A 19,639-nucleotide genomic window follows, 5' to 3' on the forward strand; every position below is an offset into this window, starting at 1 on the left:
ACGGTGATTCCGGAAAAAAGTGAAAAAAAAAATCTGGAATAAAATGAATAATTTATGGCCAAACGGGGGCTTAGTCTATCAAGAAATATTTCATTCTTTTTCCAAACTTTCCCTTGACACATAAGAACAAATTTAATGTTTGTTATAATTTCAAAGTCCAACTTATTATGAATATTTTAGTCAATAAACTTCTTAATTTTAGGAGTAAATAAATTCTTTACTCTATATGTCCAAGTCTAAAACGTCTATTATTTTGGACCGGAGAAAGTAGTTGTACTTGTTCAAGCGGCAACTTTTGTATATTTGACTCGTGCTGAAAGTTACATACAGTATATAGTTAGACCCCATTGACTCATTAATCAAAACCATTCTCAACTAAATATATTTATCTAAAGAAGATTAAGAGCAATCCTTTTTTCCACTAAACACGCCGTAAAAATTTAATGATAATAAAACGCAAAGACCACCAATTTATCTGGACCCCACATTCATAATGCGGGAGAGAAACTGAAACTCATCTCACTTCCAACCTTCTCTTCACGCTCTCACATCTACCCATCCAACGACAATCATAGCGAGTGCGAAGCACGCTCCAACAAAGCGATTCGTTTACACCTGAACCTTCGACCAGATCATAGTACAAAAGTAACGAACAAAATTAGAAGAAAAAAACCGGTCGGTCCTTTGAACATATATGAAGAGAGAGAAAGCGTTTTGTAGAGAGAGAAAGGAAGACAAAAAAAAAAAAAAAAAAAAAACTCAAAGCATAAAAGCACAAACTCATTTGTGAATCAAAAGTGTTTGATTTCAACACATCTGACAATACTAACCTTATATATATACAAAAATATTTATACCCACAAGAAGAAATTCCCTTTTTTTTTTGTTTCTTTATTATCTTGTTTGTTTTCTTAGAATGACAGAGTCAAATATATACTACTATATTCTTCATTTCATATTAGTATGTGGGTGTAATAACAATTTTCAAGAAAAGGAAAGCTTTTTGATGTGTTGTTGTGTTCATAGGTTCTTTCTGTTGTTCTTTAATTTCATTTGTTTGTTTCTTTCTTATACTATTTGTATATTAGTAGTAAGTAGTACTACCAACAGTATATCAAATTCAAGAAAGAGTTATTTATTATCAAAATCTAACCACACATCTCAATCAAAGTACTTACATAGGTTGCTACTCTTCTTTTTTACTTTTTGGGGGCGAGTGAGAGAGAGAGAGAGAATTAAAAGATAATGCTTTCAGTTGTAGTAATATACTTTGTGGGTGTGTTTAATTTTCTGTCTTTTCGTCAATACCAAAAGCAACAACCCCCAAATTTTTCCTCTTTCTCTTTCTATCTATCTTAGCTCTAACCCTAATTTAGAGAGAGAAGTTCAAAAAAAAAAAAAAGGAGAGATTTTGATGTCTTCTAATGGTGGGTCATGGTATTTTCTAGTATGTTTTTGATCATTTGGAAGGTTAATTTATTTGGGGTTAAGTTAAAAATTTAATCTTGGTGGTGGAAATGGAGTCTGATGGTGGTGGAAATGGAGAAAGTGCTAGTGCTGCTGTTGCTACTACTGGTGTTGTTGGTGGAAGTTGTGATGTGGAGAAAAAGAAGGTACTAGAAGGGGAGCCTAAGGTTAAGAGGAAAATGAAAACTGCTTCTCAGTTGGAGATTCTTGAAAAGACTTATGCTAGTATGTTATCTTTCTCTTTTCAATCTTCCTCATTTTGTTTCTAATGGGTTATTGGGTATCATGTTTTCATATTTTTGATTGGTTATAGTTGTTTTTATGTTGCATTTTGAGTTTTAAGCTGCAAATTGATGGGCTTCCGTTAAGTCTTTTAATTGTGTTTTTAATCTTCCTCATTTTGTTTTTCAATTGATTATTGTGTTTCATAATTTTTCATTCTTTTGGTTAACTTTTGATTTCTGGTTGCATTATGAGTTTTAGGCTGCAAATTGATGGGGTTGAGTTAATTTTTTTTAATCGTGTTTATCTTTCTCTTTTCAATCTTTTTTTAAGTCTTCCCCATTTTGGTTTTTAATGGATTATTGGGTATCATAGTGTTTCCATTTCTCCAAATTTTTATTGGTTATAGATGTTGTTTTCTAATGTTCCATTTAGAGTTTTAAGGCTTGCATTTAGAGTTATAAGGCTGCAAATAATGTGCCTGAGTTAATCTTTTAGGGATGTCTTCACTAATAGTCGACTTGATTCATTGTTTACTTTTTCTAGCTGGTAAACATATATTATACACTGATTATATACGATTAGATACATATTATACATGGATTATACAGATATTATACATACGCCGGTTATTTTTAGTTCAAGCGGCTGGTTTGGCGACTATTTAGGTTAATTCTTCTTTTTTTATTGTGCAGCTGATACTTATCCTTCAGAAGCATTGAGAGCAGAGTTGTCTGTAAAATTAGGCCTATCTGATAGGCAACTGCAGATGTGGTTCTGCCATAGGAGGCTCAAGGACAGGAAAGCTACTACGCCAGTGAAGCGGCAGAAGAAGGAAGCTTCACCTGGTGGACAAGGGGATGAGCTGGCAGTGAGTGGTGAAATTGGGAAGGAGCATCATGCTTCTGGTTCTGGTTCCAGAGTAAGTCCGCTTGGTCTCATGGACTTACAGCAGGTGCAGGTGCAGGTGCAACTACAGCACCACCAGCGCGTTGTTCATCGACCAGGAACTGCAGTGCCTAGGTTTAGTAGAACTGAAATGCCAGCTTTGAAGAGATATTATGAGCCACCTCAAGCCATATCCGAGCTTCGGGCAATCGCATTTGTCGAAGCACAGTTGGGGGAGCCATTAAGGGAAGACGGACCTATTCTTGGAATGGAGTTTGATCCCTTGCCACCCGGTGCATTTGGTGCACCAATTGGTAAAGTTACTTCCCACGCTTTATTTGTTGTATTCATTTTACAAGAAGTGTAGCCTTGCAATGTGCATCAAGTTTGATGACTAGCGGATCAAAGTGTTCAGTGATATTTCTAAATAGTTAATAGTGCTAGGGTGTATTAATTTACTTCCATCTCCTTTTGGTATGTTTATGGCATCGGACTTCTACTCAAATCCATACTATATTGCCCATAAAAGTGTTTTCTGATATTGCTTATCCTATTCTGTCTACTGAAGACTGATTAAAAAAAGGGTCACTCTAATGTGGATGTATCTAATGAGCTGAGACTCCAGATGCTGAAATTTCTGTGCCTTTGTTTTAAAATTGAGTGCTGTAGCAATTTCTCTTTGGCCCATCTCCAAGTAATTCCTCTTTGCAGATACAAGTAATTAGACTGTCCCAACTTATGTGAAGGTGTTTGACTGGGCATGGAGTTTAAGAAAAAAAGAAGACTTAATGAAACATGTGGTCTAAAATAATCCATAGAAAATTTTTGTGGCTATAAATCATTTCATTAAGGGTAAAATGGGAAGAAGTTAATTTTTTACTAAATATGGAAAGATGTCATTTTTTTGGGACTGATAAAGTAAAGAGTGACACATAAATTGTGAAGGAGGGAGTATTTGTTTTTCTTTGGTGAAGTGGCGGTATGAAAGAGGCACCAAAAGTGCTTATAAGTTATAGCATGCTGTACAACAGTGTTTTGCATAAACCTACAAAAAGTAGAAGCCAAAAGTTGGAAAGCAAATCTACATTATATTATCTGTTCCAACTAAGCCATCAAGAAAATTATACCTTTTAAGAAAATTTTCTCATGTGCTGAATCCAAATACAGTTTTGATGAAGTGAATCCAAATACAGTTTCTGTACCTTTCAGTTTGAGCATCATAATTTATGGCACACTTTAGGCATCTTAGGCATTTTTCTTACTCTGTTTTTGCCTCCTCTTTTTCGTTTTTTTGCTCTTTAATTGATTTCTTGTACGACTTTAAGTTGCATTGTTGATTTCCTCTTTCTTCTTTTGTTCCCATGAAAGTTGGAACTGCCGAAGATTGCCCAATCTTCTTAAAAGCTTTCATCTTGGGTTTCCCATTGTATTTCCTTCCAATTCTATTAACATCCTTTAGGTGGTTCTTGATTGGGGAGAAGTGGAAAATAACAATTTTTTCGGCAACTCTTTGTTTTCGGCTGTTTGCTAGGAAACTACAATGTTGTATTCTTTACGGTATATGGATGCAGCGTGTGCTTTTGTGTCTCTCCGTAGTGTTCGTGAATAGTTATGAAACTGCATAAATAGTTTTGAGCAAAACAATGGGAACAAAGTGTGACAAACTATACTACAAATCTCGTACTTGCTTAGATATGGGAAAAATTGAATACAAAGTAACCGTTCACGTGGCCTACTATACCGCTAAGGAAAACAAACTAGAACCAGGCTAGGCTGCTCCTCCCCTTTCTGTGCACCTTCTTGCACTCAAGTATGAACACTCAATTAGAAATTTCAAAAGAAAAAATTAGAGCTTTAGCATCGTCCACAATGCGTCCAAAGCTAGGTTTGGGTCTTATTAGAGCAGGGACTCGAGACAACCTGTTACAATTTACAAACCCCATTACCCCAGGTCAGGTGACTCAAAAAGAACAAACATGAACCACCCACTAAGAAAATGGTGAATAAGACAAATGCGGGAGAACTAAGTGCTCTTTGGCCTCAACGTTGCTGCTGGAACTATGCTCGACTGGTTACTTAAAAGCATGATGAAAGTGTAATTTTAATCTACTTATAAAAGAAATAAAAAAGGAAGTGTATAGTTAATCTAAAAAAAAAAAACTGGCTTTCCAGCTTTTTCCTTGGTCCTCACTAACTACCGTCCATCTAAAATATTACGAGCTGTTTTAACTCGTGGTGAGAAGTGCTAATGGAAAATTAGTCTTGAGAAAGAAACCTTGTGTATATGAATCAGCGGGAACAATTATTAGTCTCTTATGTGTTGAATTTTTCTAGGATAAGCAGGAATTACACTTCTTTGGTCTTTGTTTGAAGATTTGCTGCTGATCTACCTGTAAAACTGTCTGCTTTCCATATACTTTTTCAAAACCCAAAAAGGAAGAAAGAAAACGAGAAAGAGAGAGAGAGAGGCTGATTCTTTTTCAGGCCCTAGCACTGAAACAAAGACGAGGGGCTGATTACTCTATATCAAAATTTATCAATGTATCTATTTCACCAGTGTCTCATGTATATTTATTTTTCTGTAAGTTGATATGCTCCTGCTAATTCAGAAAGTGTAAAGAATGATAAATAGTCGATCTTTCTCCGTCTTCATTTCTGTTGGTTATTTTGCTCAGTTTTACATGCTTTTACAAATTTGCCCCCCAATGTTATGAAGGCATGTAGAGAGTTGATGTATGTTTTTCTTTCTGCATGAAACAGTGGCAGCCATGCAGCACAAGCCAGCTGGACGGCCTTTTGAGGCTCAAATCTATGAGAGACCAGATGTTAGTTCAATCAAGGTCAGCCTCTTCACTTGCTTATCCATATGTGTTACCAATGTTCAGATCTTTTTTATGAAACAATTAATAAGTCTGATTAGAGGCGTGATGAAACGTGATGTTTGTATGAAGAATGAAGTCATACAACTGATTAAGGGCCTGTTTGGAAAGCCACCCAAGTAATTGGAATTGGGTGTAATTACTTACACAGTTTGGCCTGTTTGTTTGACCAAGTAATTACACAGTTAGGTGAGATTGGGTGTAATTGAGAGGGTGTAATTACACTCTCCAATTCTCAAGGGGGGCTGAGAATTGGGTGTAATTACAGGGTTACTTTTTAGTTTGTTTATTTTTTTACTTTAATTTCTTTTTATTTTTTATTTCTATTATTTTAATTTCTTTTGATTTTTAATTTCTTTTTTTATTTCTATTATTTTTATTTTTTTTATTTTTACTTTTTAATTATTTTTATTTTTTAAAATGTATTTTTCTTTTTATATTATTTATTTTTCATTTCCTTTCTTCTTGTGGTTCCATGTAATTACTCGTATTTTTTTATTTTTTATTTTATTCATTCAACATAACCGTGTTATTATTCTAATTTTTGAAAATACACCTCTTAATATTGGAAAGAATGAGTCATTAACAAACTTGACATATAATGAGTGACATTATTAAAGTAGAATTTCATATTGTGAATGAGGTTATAGACTTATATTTTTCCTTTCTTTTGAATTATTTACTTAAGTTTCATTCGAACTTACTTATGTAATGTTGGAATTTGAAGTATAGTATTATGTTGAACCTTTTCTTTTGGATTTTGAATTTAGGTTATATTTCCAATTTTAAGTTATTTGCTTTCACATTGCATGTTATTTATTTTTCACTTACATTTGATGGATTTTTTGTGTCAAACATTTGAATAATGTTATGGCATTATATTTATTAATATTAGTTTTTTGTCAAACATCCAATCATGACGTTCTCACAAAAAAAAGTCTTCTTTTAAGTTTTATAATTAATTAAAATTAAATATTATTAATTTGAAAAATATATATCAATTATTTTTTACAATATTTGTTACAAATATATGATTATTAATTAATATATTTTCAAGAAACAATGTCTTATTAAATAACTAATTTAATATCATTTATAAAGGCAAATATTTTTTTAAATATTAATTTTAAATTTTATTTTTAAATTGAATTAACTGTGTAATTACCCTTGTGCAACCAAACAACACGCTTGTAATTACACTGTAATTACGTTATGACAAACAAACAGGTCGTTGTAATTACACCACTGTGTAATTACTAGGCTGTGTAATTACTACCCTAGTAATTACACCAATTCCAATTACCAGGTGGCTTTCCAAACAGGCCCTAAAAAAATGAAGTTATGCAATGCTTCTATCAGCTAAAATGCATGGAAGATAAGCATCCAAGGGTGTGACCTAGTGGTCAATGAAGTGGGTTGATAACCATGAGGTCTCAAGTTCAATTCCCAACGGAGGCAAAAACACTAGGTGATTTCCTTGCATCTGTCTAAGCTTTGGTGGATATAGTTATCTAGTACCTGTGCCTGGTGGAGGTAGCAAGTGCCCCGGGGAATTAGTCGAGGTGCGCCCCAGCTGGCCTGGACACCACAAATATTGAAAAAAAGCATGGAGGATAATTAGAATAGTTTTTTAGTAGAAATCTTCCCCGAGGTTCCTGTTAAGTTTAGATAATTGGTGGTGTTTGTAGAGAACCAGATCTTTCTCTAGGTTCTCTACTTTTATATACCACTTTCTCTACCTTAGTAAAATTATTATTGTAGTCTGTATAAAACATTGTTTTCTTAGTAGAAGCTGATACCTTTTATCTACTATTGATTGTAAAACAAATTAGCAGTGTAGGTTGGTCCCGGTGAAAGATCTCAACAGTACCCCCAGGATGTAGATGGGTTTTAGTTTTAGTTTCGATGATGTTTTTTTTATTTTTATAAAATCTGACCGAACTTCTAAACTTGCTTGATTTGTTGGATAGCAATATTGCCAAGTAGCACAAGTACAGAGATTGAGAGTTGTGTCAAACATGATATGTCTTTGATTGTGAACACTTTTTTGCATTTTTTCTCTCTCATGAATTTAGATGATTAATTTTGCACAAGTTCGGTTCATCTTTTATTCAGTACCTCATGAGTGTTTTAGTGACATCTGTCATTCGTTGGTTCCTCATCATAAATTTGTACATACTTTACTTCTGTTACATACGATTATGTGATTGGAGTAATGGAAGGTTCAGGTTCTGCAAAATCATTGAACGCTTGTGATTGAATTTATTTAGCATGAATGATGTAACTATTCATAATGCTGATTCCTGGTTAATTCAAAGAGAAAAGGTAAAAAGAGTCACAAGCTGTTGAAGAAAGATCATGTCGTAGTTAAGGCCATGTAAAATGCTGTTGTATTTTTCTAAAATAACTTCTATTAGAGAAATGATAAAGCAATAGAGGATTTTATATGTGTATCCGGTATAGCATCTAATCAATTCAGATGACGAGGATTCTTGGTGATATGTAGATGTAAGATTAACTCCTACAGTATTGGAGGAGAATTAACAATTCAGAAATTTCATGCCAGGGTACTACAAGGACTTTGCGTGAGTACCAGTTTCTTCCGGAGCAGCCATCAATTAGAAGCGATAGCTATGAACAACCCGTACCATCTCATTATTACAGTTCTACTGAAGTTCAGAGCACCAGAACCATGTTATCAACTGGGAGGTCATTTATGCCTGGGAGTGAGCAAGTTGCCTCTGCATACAGTATTCCTGGTCAGATCCCAACTTTAAATCTTCTGCCTCAAGGGAGGCCAGGTCACATATCTCCAGCTTCTGCTGAGGCTGAGGCTGTTCCACAAAGATCTCTTGTGAACGTAGAAGTAGAGGCTAATTATAGTGGTCAGCCAATGATGGCGTTGGAGAGTCCATTTATGCCTTCTGATAAAAGAGTCATCCATGATGAGGAACGGTTGGAGAGAAAGCGAAAGGTTTCAGCAGATACCTATTCTTCTTCTTTTTAATTTAGTGCTCAACTGCTCATATTCTTTTAAAATATGTACAGGAACGCATATAAGAACATATGTTACCTCACCCTTGTCTGAAAATGAAAATTTTGTTATTATCTTTTAAATTTTCCCTAGAAGGGTGGACAGAAATCATTGCATGGGGCTTTCTTGTAACAAGGATGAAGTCTCCTTCTTGTTGAACATATTTTATCTTTCACTGTGGTCAGAGAGTTGTTTCTCGGCTTTTGTTTTGGCCTTTATAGTTGTTTACATATGTCTTGCAGAGTGAAGAGGCGAGAATTGCAAGGGAAGTAGAGGCCCATGAGAAAAGGATCCGGAAAGAGCTTGAGAAGCAAGACATATTACGAAGAAAGGTCTCTCCTCCTATTCATTTCGCGAGTTGGGATGGATGTGTTATTTACTTGCAATCGTATTTATTCTTTTGATACATAAATAACTCATGAATGCTGCACCCATATGGTGCTAATCTACAAATGTCTAGATTCAGTATACAGTACAAGGCATCCTATAAAACTAGGCAACTATTTATTCCAGTACTTATGTTTTGTTTGCATCGTAAACATAAGAGAATTTATGACCTTGACCACAGATTTTCATTTACTTAGAAATTATGTCCTACTTCTCTCTCTCCCCCCATAATAACCAAAAAACACATGTTCTGCATACCTTCTTTTCTCTAGCTCCCAGATTTCTTAACCTCCAAACTGCCATTTGAGTCCCCCACTGTTAAAATTTGAGATCTGAGGCCGATACCTCTGTGACAAAATCAAAATGTAGTAGGTGGTCTAAGTCCTCGAAATCTTATTAATTGCTTATGCACAGAGAGAAGAGCAAATGAGGAAAGATATGGAAAGACAAGACAGGGAAAGGCGGAAAGAGGAAGAAAGGCTGCTCCGCGAAAAGCTGCGTGAGGAAGAGAGGTTACAGCGTGAGCATAGGCGTGAGATGGAACGAAGAGAGAAGTTTTTGCAGAAAGAGACTATCAAAGTAAGTCATTTTGAAATAGGTATACCTTCTATAGTTTTAGGCAGGAAATTGAGTTTATTTCCTCCCTTACCTCCTGCAGGCTGAGAAAATGAGGCTTAGAGAAGAAATGCGCCGAGAGAAGGAGGTTGCAAGGCTTAAAGCTGCTAATGTAAGGGCTACTGCCCGAAGAATAGCGAAAGAATCAACAGAATTAATTGATGATGAACGTCTGGAATTGATGGAGCTAGCAGCCTCAAAGAAGGGTTTGCCCTCAACATTGTCTCTAGACAGTGAAACTCTACAAAATCTAGAAGCATTTAGAGGTAGTTCTCACATCATATACTTATCATGTAGTAGAATTTTGTTCTTATATATTAATCAAAAGTTTACTTGCTACTACCTGAAAATAAGCTTGGTAAGCAGCCTCTTGCAGAAATGCAAGGTAAGGCAGCATAGAAAAGACCAGTGTGGTTCAGCCTTTCCCTGGACGACTGGACCCCATGCATAACTTAGTGCACTGGGTTGCCCTTTATGTGCTCTTAAATGTCTCTCTTCAAATTTCTCATGGTCATAGATCTGTGCTTCAGTCTTTGTTGACTTCTGCTATCTCATGAAAAGAATGCTCCTGTCTTTATTATAGAATACTCCTTTCACCATCCCATTTCATGTGACACTAATTTATTAGGCGCATAGTTTGAGATGTTATTTTGACTTGTCTATTTTATATGGAGGAGGGGAAGAAAACATTATATGTAGTAGTTAGTTGGATATAGAAAACATCACATCGAAGTTTAAACTAATTAAATTTGAATTCTTTAACTGGAAAAAAATAATCTCAAAGTTGTGAAAGTTCTATAAATAATAGCATCCGGAAAAGTACATCTTGGCATGTTCAACATAGAAGAATGTCATATAAATGGGACAGAGGGAGTTCAGGAAGCAGAATGCTTTTCTCCTCATTTACAAAAGTAATCTTTAATTTCCACGGGATTTATGCTTTGTTTTGTTTCTGACACTGCTTTCATGCTTTTCCCTGCGGATGACAGCATGTTTGTGCCTACTGATGTCTTTCAATAGAAACTGAATTCCTCTCTCCCCGTCCCTCCATTCTCTCTCTATTTTAATTCTGTATTTCCATTTTATTGTATGGTTAGAGAAATTGGATGGTCTTTGAGTATTAGTATCTCATGCGCTTATCATATGCAGTTGATTGACATGCTCAATGACTTATTATGTACTGAAATGTCCGGTTTGCATTCAAATGAGCACTCCTTACTCGAAAGTCGAAACCTATGAGTCATTCATTTTTCTTTTTTTGTTGTTTTATGTTTTGAAAAAATATTTTAGAAGTTCAAATGACAAACATTTTGCTCCTTCCTTTTGACCTGAAATTAAGGTGCTGTTTGGCCATAAAAATTATTCACTTTTTTCCGGAATTTTTTTTCACTTTTTTCACTTTTGGGCGTTTGGTCATAAATATTCCGAATACAACTTGAAGTTGTATCCCGGAATACCAAAAACTCAAAAAACTTGTTTTCCAAAAAAAAAAAAATCACTTTTTTACAACTACATTTCACCAAAACTACAATTTCAAAAACTATGGCCAAACACAACTCCAACTCCAACTTCAAAAATTCCAAAAAAAGTGAATTTGTTTTGGGTATTTATGGCCAAACGGCACCTAAAGGAACTTCAGAGAAACCATTCTCTGTTTGGTTAAATGATTTGCAATTTTGTGAGCATTAAGCCTTGGTTAACAAAGTTGATTCTAATGAATTATGCAGTTGTATGAATCTAGTTGATATGTTCCTTGTAATGTATGCTTACAAATTCAAGGGCATATAACATTGTTCTTTTGAAGTATTTTGAAGCAAATGAACGGCCTTATGCCCCCTTTTATGGGCAGACCACTGTCAATTGTTCCTTGTGGACTTGTGGTTCCTTTATTATAACTGTTTTCTACTCAGGATGCTAAGTATCCGAAATTAATTTATGCTTCAGATATGCTCAATGAATTTCCACCAAAGAATGTCTGCTTGAGAAAGCCATTTGGACTTGAGCCATGGATATGCTCAGAGGAGGACGTAGGTGATCTTTTAATGGTGAGACCATTTGCCTTCTTCTTGTTTAAAACACACAGTTCTCTTTTTTTTTTTTTTTTTTGAGGAGGTGTTCTTGTTTGGTCGGTGCTGGTGTGGTCCTTTGTAAAAAAAAAAAATTAATGATATTCTATGATTAAAATTTTATTTAACATTTCGTAAAATCCTCCTCCAACATTTAAACTTTCCACAAGCATGGAAAGTCCTTGCCTTATTTTAGTTTACTAGATTCTTGACATAAAAAAAAAATCAGTTTACTAGATTCTTGGGGTTTTCCCAATCCCTCTCTGGTAGTTGCAATCTCTGTCAACTCAAAATCATAAGCCCCCCAAGGAGGTGGTGTGGCGATCGCCAATTGAAGAGACGGGGTAACAATATTGAGTATCAAGGTTCAGATTCCAGCAGAGATGACCTGGTGAATTCTTCCCATTTGTCTAACTTTCATTGGTAGAGTTAAGTGGTATGTGTTGGTGAAAGGTAGTAGGTACTGGTAAATTCGTCGAGGCATGTGCAGGCTGGCTGCAACACCACCTTTTCAAAAAAAAAAAAAAAAAAAGGAAATGGTTACTATATATTATGGTGTCTCTCGACCTTTACTCATCCCTTTTGATTGTAATTTTACCAAGATCTCCAACTAATTTTGAAATAAGGCAAGGGGTATTAACATTAAACATAACTATGAACTTTTTGAGCTCCCATAGGTAAAACCTTGTGTTTCATGGACTATACTGTCGATACTCATTGTATTCTGCCTATGAGGGGTAGCTTTTTTGTATTTGGACTGGAGTGGATGAAAACTATGGAACCCCTACGGGGTTATTTCTTAACCAGATTATATGGTGGAATTAGCCCTATAAGCATCTGGGGTTGCTTGGGTATATGAATAGGGATTCTAAGCATGTCTTTTGTCCTTCCTCCCTTCAGGTTTGGAGATTCTTAATTACTTTTTCTGATGTTCTCCATCTCTGGCCATTCACTCTGGATGAGTTTGTACAAGCATTTCACGATTATGTAAGTTCCTCATTTCCGTATTTGAATCTACGATTTTGAATTTTTCCAAATTAATTGCATAGATATAACATTAGGACACCCTTTCAGGATCCAAGGCTGCTTGCAGAGATACATATTGCTCTTCTCAAATTGATAATAAAAGACATTGAAGATGTTGCTAGAACACCTGCCAGTGCAGTAGGAGCAAACCCAAACAGTGGAGCGAATCCTGGAGGCGGACATTCTTATATTGTTGAAGGGGTAGATTTTTCATGTTATTGGTCTTTGCTGCTTGTCTGGTTAGGAATGTGATGTGTTTCGTTGCCAATCATTGTGAAATGTTCTAGTCATGTACTTTGTAACAGGCATATGCATGGGGTTTTGACATAAGAAGTTGGCAGAGCCACTTGAATGCCCTGACGTGGCCTGAAATACTGCGGCAATTTGCACTCTCTGCTGGTTTTGGGCCGAAGCTAAAGAAACAACATGTTGAATCAGCTTATCCACGGGATGAAAATGAGGTATGATCTTCCTTTCCTTTTCCTTGTATCGACCTCCTCCAAGGAATTGGCCTGCCAAGTTCAGCTTAATTAAATGTCATTCGATTGCAGTAGTGGCTTGCAAAAAGCTTGCGCTGCTGGTTAGATTAGAAGGTTGTTGACGAGTTTTGTTTCAGTAAAATTTTTGCATATTCGATAGTTTAAGCAATCTAGCAAACATTATGATTGATTGCCTCAATAGATTGATGTGTTGATTTTGAATGTATCTTATGGGGGTTACTTATCTCAAAAATATAAAGTAAAATAAAACTATACATATGTTTGGGATGATTTGGTGTTTGGCAAGAAATCTTTTCCCATTCATCTTCTTCTACTTCTAATCATGGAAGAGAAGTGCTCAATGGACTAGTATACTTGGTACTTCTTTTATTTATAATGGTGGTGTCGGGGTTATCTTGTGCAAGCCTCGAGTATTCCACTGGGCGCCTGTTACCTCCCACCAATACAAGTATTGGGTAACGTGTCCCACCAAGGCTTAGGCAATGCTAGGCACTTCTGATGCCCAGTTTGTGCATTTTGCTCTGGAGTTTCAGAACAAGTTGGATCTAACTTGTTAGACTCATGAGTCATGTGATTTGATTCCTTTTTAACTCATGTGTGTTCTTTTATCACGTCACCTCCAACTTGGTTGCAACTACAGTGTAATAATGGGGCAGATACCATTTCCACCTTACGTAGTGGAGTTGCTGCTGCGAAAGCAGTTGCCAAAATGAAAGAGAGAGGTTTCTCTAATCCGCGATCTAGGCATCGATTGACACCTGGAACAGTCAAATTTGCAGCATTTCACGTTCTTTCACTTGAGGGAAGTAAGGGCCTTAATATCCTCGACGTTGCTGAAAAGATTCAGGTACTTTTGCTGATCCTTATTATCTGGAAGTTGGTGAAAGATTTATGTAATTTGGTGATCATGCGATGCTGTTTGCTGCTGCTCTTTTAGCTGACTATCTTTTTCTTTTTTGGGTGAAGAAATCTGGTCTTCGGGATCTGACAACCAGCAAGACACCTGAAGCATCTATTTCTGCTGCATTATCGAGGGATACAAAGCTTTTCGAGAGAACAGCTCCTTCAACATATTGTGTACGTGATCCTTACAGGAAAGATCCTGCTGATGCTGATGCCATTCTTTCCGCAGCTAGGGAAAAAATTCGACTTTTTAAAAATGAATACGTGAATGGAGAAGAAGCAGAGGATGTTGAGAAAGAGGTTGAAAGGGATGATGAGTCTGGAAGTGATGCTGCTGACGATCCTGAAGTTGATGATTTAGTCTCCGAGTTAAAATTTGCGGAGACTCCTGAATCCCATATAACCGACAGAACTGATGGCAGGAATTCTAGTTTTGACTTGACACGGACACCAGAAGATCTTAATATGCAGAATTCATCCGGAATAATGCATTCAGAAAACTTCAGGGAGTTAAAACCTGTAGGAACTTCTGGTGATCAATCAGCTGCAAGTGGTGTTGATGCAAGTAATCTCGATCAAGAAGATACAGTCATTGATGAAAGCAATGCTGGTCAAAAATGGGTTCAAGGGCTTATGGAAGGGGAGTATTCTGGTATCACTGTTGAAGAGCGCCTTCATGCCCTTGTTGCCTTGATTGGTGTTGCAAATGAGGGGAATTCTGTTCGCCTTGTATTAGAGGTTTGTTGATAACGATGTCTTGGATTCTTTCCTTGTCAATTTTCCTATCAGTGAACTTAGTGTGAAATCTTTTCAGGAGCGACTGGAAGCTGCATCTGCATTGAAGAAGCAGATTTGGGCTGAGGCACAGCTCGATAAACGTCGTTTCAAAGAGGATTTCTTACTGAAGGTACAATATCCATTGGTTAGAAACAACGCTGAACAGTTCTGCTCAGTTACTTCCGTGGAGGCTAGGCAAAGTCCATTGCTTGCTGTTGGTGGCCATAGTGAGGTGGCAGACAGACCTTTACTTCAGCAGGAACCCATGCATAAATTGCCAGATGAACCTAATAATCCTAGTGGTGTTGCTGTAGAGAAGACTTCCCCAATGCCAGAGATTTGTGGAGGTCAGGATAATTCGCAGCTTCAGCATTTTGCATATGTTGCTGAAAAGTCGCGTTCCCAGCTGAAAGCTTATATTGGCCATAGGGCGGAAGAGACATTTGTTTATCGGTCTCTGCCCCTTGGTCAAGATCGCAGACGTAACCGGTATTGGCAGTTTATCACGTCACCCTCTCGAAATGATCCAGGCTCTGGCAGGATTTTTGTTGAGTTACGTGATGGTAGATGGAGGCTAATTGATTCTGAAAAGGTAGTAAAATTCAATTTGTATTGTTCATTTCAACCTTCTGCATCAGCCAGCTTTTGTGCGGTGATTATGCCATTGTTTACCGTTATTTATTTCAAGGGGGCTAATTACCTCATCTGGATTTATGTGCATTATCAATAGACGCAATCTCCCCCCCCCCCCCCCCCCCCCCACCCTTTTTATGTGGTAAAACCCAACCGAAAACACTTCTGTCCAGGAGCCAACAGTGGCCCTTTCACAGATTGCTCTCCTGGTGACTTGAACCACCATCCTTAATAGTTGGTGGCGGAGGGTCCTTACCACTAGGCCATTTCTCCCTCATCTTTCAGAGGAGGATTTCTGGATTATGTTTTCCCTTTTCTTAATCTGTTCGTGGTTATATTTTAAGCTACTAGATTGACATATTAGTCAACCACATTTATTTTTTAGTGCTCGTAGACCTGCTATCTGGGCTCATGATCAAGGTTCATATATATTTATTTATGAAAATCTCTTTCTTCTACGTGTAGGATTTCAATGCTTTAATGGCTTCTTTGGATATTCGTGGAACTAGAGAATCTCATTTGCATTCAATGCTTCAAAATATTGAAGCAACTTTCAAGGAAACTGCTAGGAGGCATAAGTACACTGAAGGACAACTTGGAAACTCCGTCAAAGAGGATACTTCTGAAACAGTACCTAGCAATGATTGCTGTTCAAATACTGGTAGCTATAAGAGCACAATCTGTATCTCAAACCGCGAAACACCAGAACCTTCAACTTCCTTTCTTATTGGGCTTGGGAGTAACAAAAAGGAGAACACTGATGCCTTGACGAGATATGCAGATCTAGAGAAGTGGATGTGGGAAGAATGTGCTGATTCCCAGTTTCTATGTGCAAGGAAGTATGGAAGGATGAGATGTGAAAAGTTGATCAGTATTTGTAATAATTGCCATGACACATACTTCTTGGAAGATAACCACTGTCCTTGTTGTCATAGGACATTCAGTCCAGCAAAGAGTTCATATTTTATGGAGCATGTAGCTCAATGCAAAGATAAATTGGAGGATCTATTTTGGCCTCTGTGTATCTTGGACTCGTCACCTCCTCTTCGAATTAGATTGCTAATAGCGCAGTTAGCTTCAGTGGAGGTAACATACTCTTTTCTACACCATTGGATCTAGGGTGAATTCGGTATGAAGGAAAATATTTTCCATGGAAAATGCTTTTCAGGAGAATTAGTGAGTATCTTACTTACTTTCTTGTGTTCGGTATGTAAGCAAAAAATATTATCCTAAAAGCATTTGTATATAAACTAGACAAAGACTATGGGAGCTGGAGGTGGGGCTGTGGGGGGTGGTAGGGGTGTGGGTGGTGGGGATGGGGGTGAAAGATGAGATGTGTTGGAGGGGTGGGAGGACACAATCAAATGTGGAATGCCACTTGTGGAACTTGTTGTCCGTACTTGCACTAGGGAAATCATTTACCTCAATTTAAAGGAATTTGTTTTCCCAGAGAAAAAGTCCCAAAAATTTTTGACCAACCGAACATGGGAAAATTGGAAAATGTTTTCCCCCATACAGAACACACCCCTATTCTCAGGCTGTATTGACTTCTGAACAAACATTTCGTTTGTGACTTCTACTATGTTTGCTTTTGATTTCATGGAAGGTGATATTTGTTTTATAGGCCTGTATTCCTCCTGAAGCTCTTCAGCCTGTTTGGTCAGAAGTATATCGAAGATCTTGGGGTTCAAAGTTGCATAATGCTTCAGCTGCTGGTGACCTCCTTCAGGTCCTCTTGTTGTCTGTAGTTTTTCTGGTTTTGACACATACTATTTCCTGCCTGCTAATTATTCTTATCAACTTGAAAATTGAAAGAATATTTAGAGAAAGACCTAATAATTACGGGTCACTGCTTAAGAATCATGAACGAAAAGCACACCCTATCTGACCTTGTGAGTTGGTTCTTGTAACATATTTACTGTTTCTAAATCTGAATAAAATGTTGTTAACCATCTTTTCATGTGTCTCTCTCTTAGATTCTGACATTATTGGAAGGTGCTATCAAGAGGGAATATTTAATATCAAATTATGAAACTACAAATGAGTTGTTGGGTGCTGTTAGCAACTCCAATCTTGACGGGATGGTGGTGTTACCTTGGGTACCTCACACAACATCTGCTGTTGCACTAAGGCTTATGGAACTTGATTCCTCCATCTGTTATACGCAGCAGCAGAGAACTAATTCTCTGAAAGATAAAGAATCTGCAGATTTCATTGTAAGCTTCTCATTCTCTTGCATCCGTCCAACATTCTCCCGCTTGAACCCCAAAATATGATTGATGAAACATTCCCCTCATTGAATCCATGATAATGATTAGATCACGCCAGCTGTGTCTTAATTATGGTCAATGCTTTACTGGTTTCAACCTCCAAATTTCTTATAAAAGTGAGCTATGTGGAGGACTTTGAACATCTAATTTCGCTTTTCAGAGTACCACTTTGTTTTAGGCACTAAATAACAAATTTGGGTTCTTAGCCTGCATGCTTCACATCTATGTGCTCTGATGGTTCTTTTTCTGCTTTAGAGAATTGGTTCTGTAAATTTTTCAAGCTTCTGCTGGGTGACTTCATTCACACATTGATTTTTTCCGTATATTCCTCAGACGCTTAAAACAAATTATGCTGACATGAAGAGAGCGGGGGTTATATCTGCTGAAGCTCGTGAATATGAAAAGCTAGAAACTGACTTTTCGGGTAAGGTAGGAGGTGGACATGCTAATTCAGGACAGGGGCGTAATCGTGTAAGAGGAGGAGCTCATTGTCATGTCCGTGGAGGCAAATCTCAGAGAAAAGTCGATGCATCCAGATCTGAATCTGCCCAGAGAAGTTCAACAAAGAATAGCGACAGATTTGGCCACCTTTCTGCCTGGAAAGGTCGAGATCGTGGCAAAGGAAAACGTAAAAGAGGCCGTCGCTCAGTTCGTAATAGACAAAAGCCAGTCAAGATTAAGGAAGAAGTTACTGTAGAAGAAGTGCCCATCTCCATTCAGCAAGATTGGAACGAAGTTGAAGATGGAGAAACACCTCAATTTGAGGCGCCTGATAATGACAGCGATTCTGCAACATCAGGAACTGAAGATAAAGGTCAAGCAACCGTTGATTATGAAGACTTAATGGTTGATGACTACGGTTCTTTCAGTGGTAGAACTGATCATGCGTCCACCAGTGTTAGTTACAGCATTGGCCGACATTATACTGAACCTGCTGAAGATGGAGATGATGTCGATGATGAAGAGGATGAGGAAGATGGATTGGCCAATGAAAATGTTCAAAGATACTTTGATGGCGAGTCTGAGGAAGAGGGGAATAGATTTATGGATGGAGAACTTGTTGAAAACCCAAATAAAGATTCAGAATCATCGTCTGAGTATAGCGATTGACAACAGTTCATGAGCGCTGCACTTGTCCGCTACTTAGGTTAAACCCAAAAGGGTATTTCCTCCTCATGAGCGCTGAAGAGAGGAAGGTTGATGGATAAATTGTCGACATGTCCTACATCAGCGCTCGTGTTGAAAAGGCGACAATAATGTTGTGAAAGCATCATTAGTGCTATTCCAACTGTTAATAGTTAGCATCCAACTTGAAAATAGTACAGTGCTCCTCCTTACACTAACATATGTCTTACAGCGCGTGTAATCTAATATGGCAATATATTTGTCGTTCTTTTGATGTGCATATGTTTGTCTCTTTCCATTTTGTCTTGCACAAAGTTATTGATCTGACCAAATAACGGACGGAGCAATACTTCACACTCGCGTAAGTAATGCTATCCTACTCTTTATGCCAGCTCATAGCAGTTACCGGTCTGGTCGTTTTTAGATGCAAAGAAGTTGGACTAGTTACTATACTAAATGTCTCACGCTTTCTTTCAAAACAGCCAAAGAAGCACATCTAATTGGAAGACTTAGAATAGGAAGATCTTTCAATTCATAAGCTAGGCTTTCAATAATAAGTGTCAAAATAGTCTTTTACTTGAACCCACTTATTACCAACAGCTACAACTGCCAACTCTCTGCGAAAACATAAGCAAAACACAAGTAGTACACACCAAATCAATATCCACGAGAGAAATAAAAGACTTGCAGAGATCTGTTCTCAGTCGCAAAGAAAAAAACCTGCTGATCCTGAGGTTTGGACTCTGTATCTTCGACCCTCACATACGTATCTATAAGTATTCACACTCTTAAGTGGACACATCTATAATAATTTACCCACGCAATTAGCACATTCCATTCTATTGCT

The 19,639-nt window shown here is 37.2% G+C and overlaps 1 protein-coding gene across 1 annotated transcript; it reads left to right on the forward strand.

Moving 5' to 3' along the window:
• Nucleotides 1–747: 747 nt before the first annotated feature.
• On the forward strand, nucleotides 748–19,072 carry LOC132617279 (homeobox-DDT domain protein RLT2). Its single transcript, XM_060332247.1, has 18 exons — nucleotides 748–1,692; nucleotides 2,385–2,891; nucleotides 5,338–5,417; nucleotides 8,023–8,430; nucleotides 8,733–8,822; nucleotides 9,292–9,456; nucleotides 9,536–9,758; nucleotides 11,437–11,537; nucleotides 12,459–12,545; nucleotides 12,633–12,785; nucleotides 12,890–13,045; nucleotides 13,725–13,931; nucleotides 14,051–14,725; nucleotides 14,802–15,356; nucleotides 15,863–16,483; nucleotides 17,022–17,126; nucleotides 17,374–17,613; nucleotides 18,001–19,072. Exons 1-18 carry the CDS (start codon nucleotides 1,518–1,520, stop codon nucleotides 18,775–18,777), a joined length of 5,325 nt encoding a protein of 1,774 aa, XP_060188230.1. The 5' UTR covers nucleotides 748–1,517; the 3' UTR covers nucleotides 18,778–19,072.
• The last annotated feature ends 567 nt before the right edge of the window (nucleotides 19,073–19,639 follow it).

This window comes from Lycium barbarum, chromosome 11 (genome assembly GCF_019175385.1).
Source record: "Lycium barbarum isolate Lr01 chromosome 11, ASM1917538v2, whole genome shotgun sequence".
Classification (NCBI taxonomy): Eukaryota; Viridiplantae; Streptophyta; class Magnoliopsida; order Solanales; family Solanaceae; genus Lycium; species Lycium barbarum.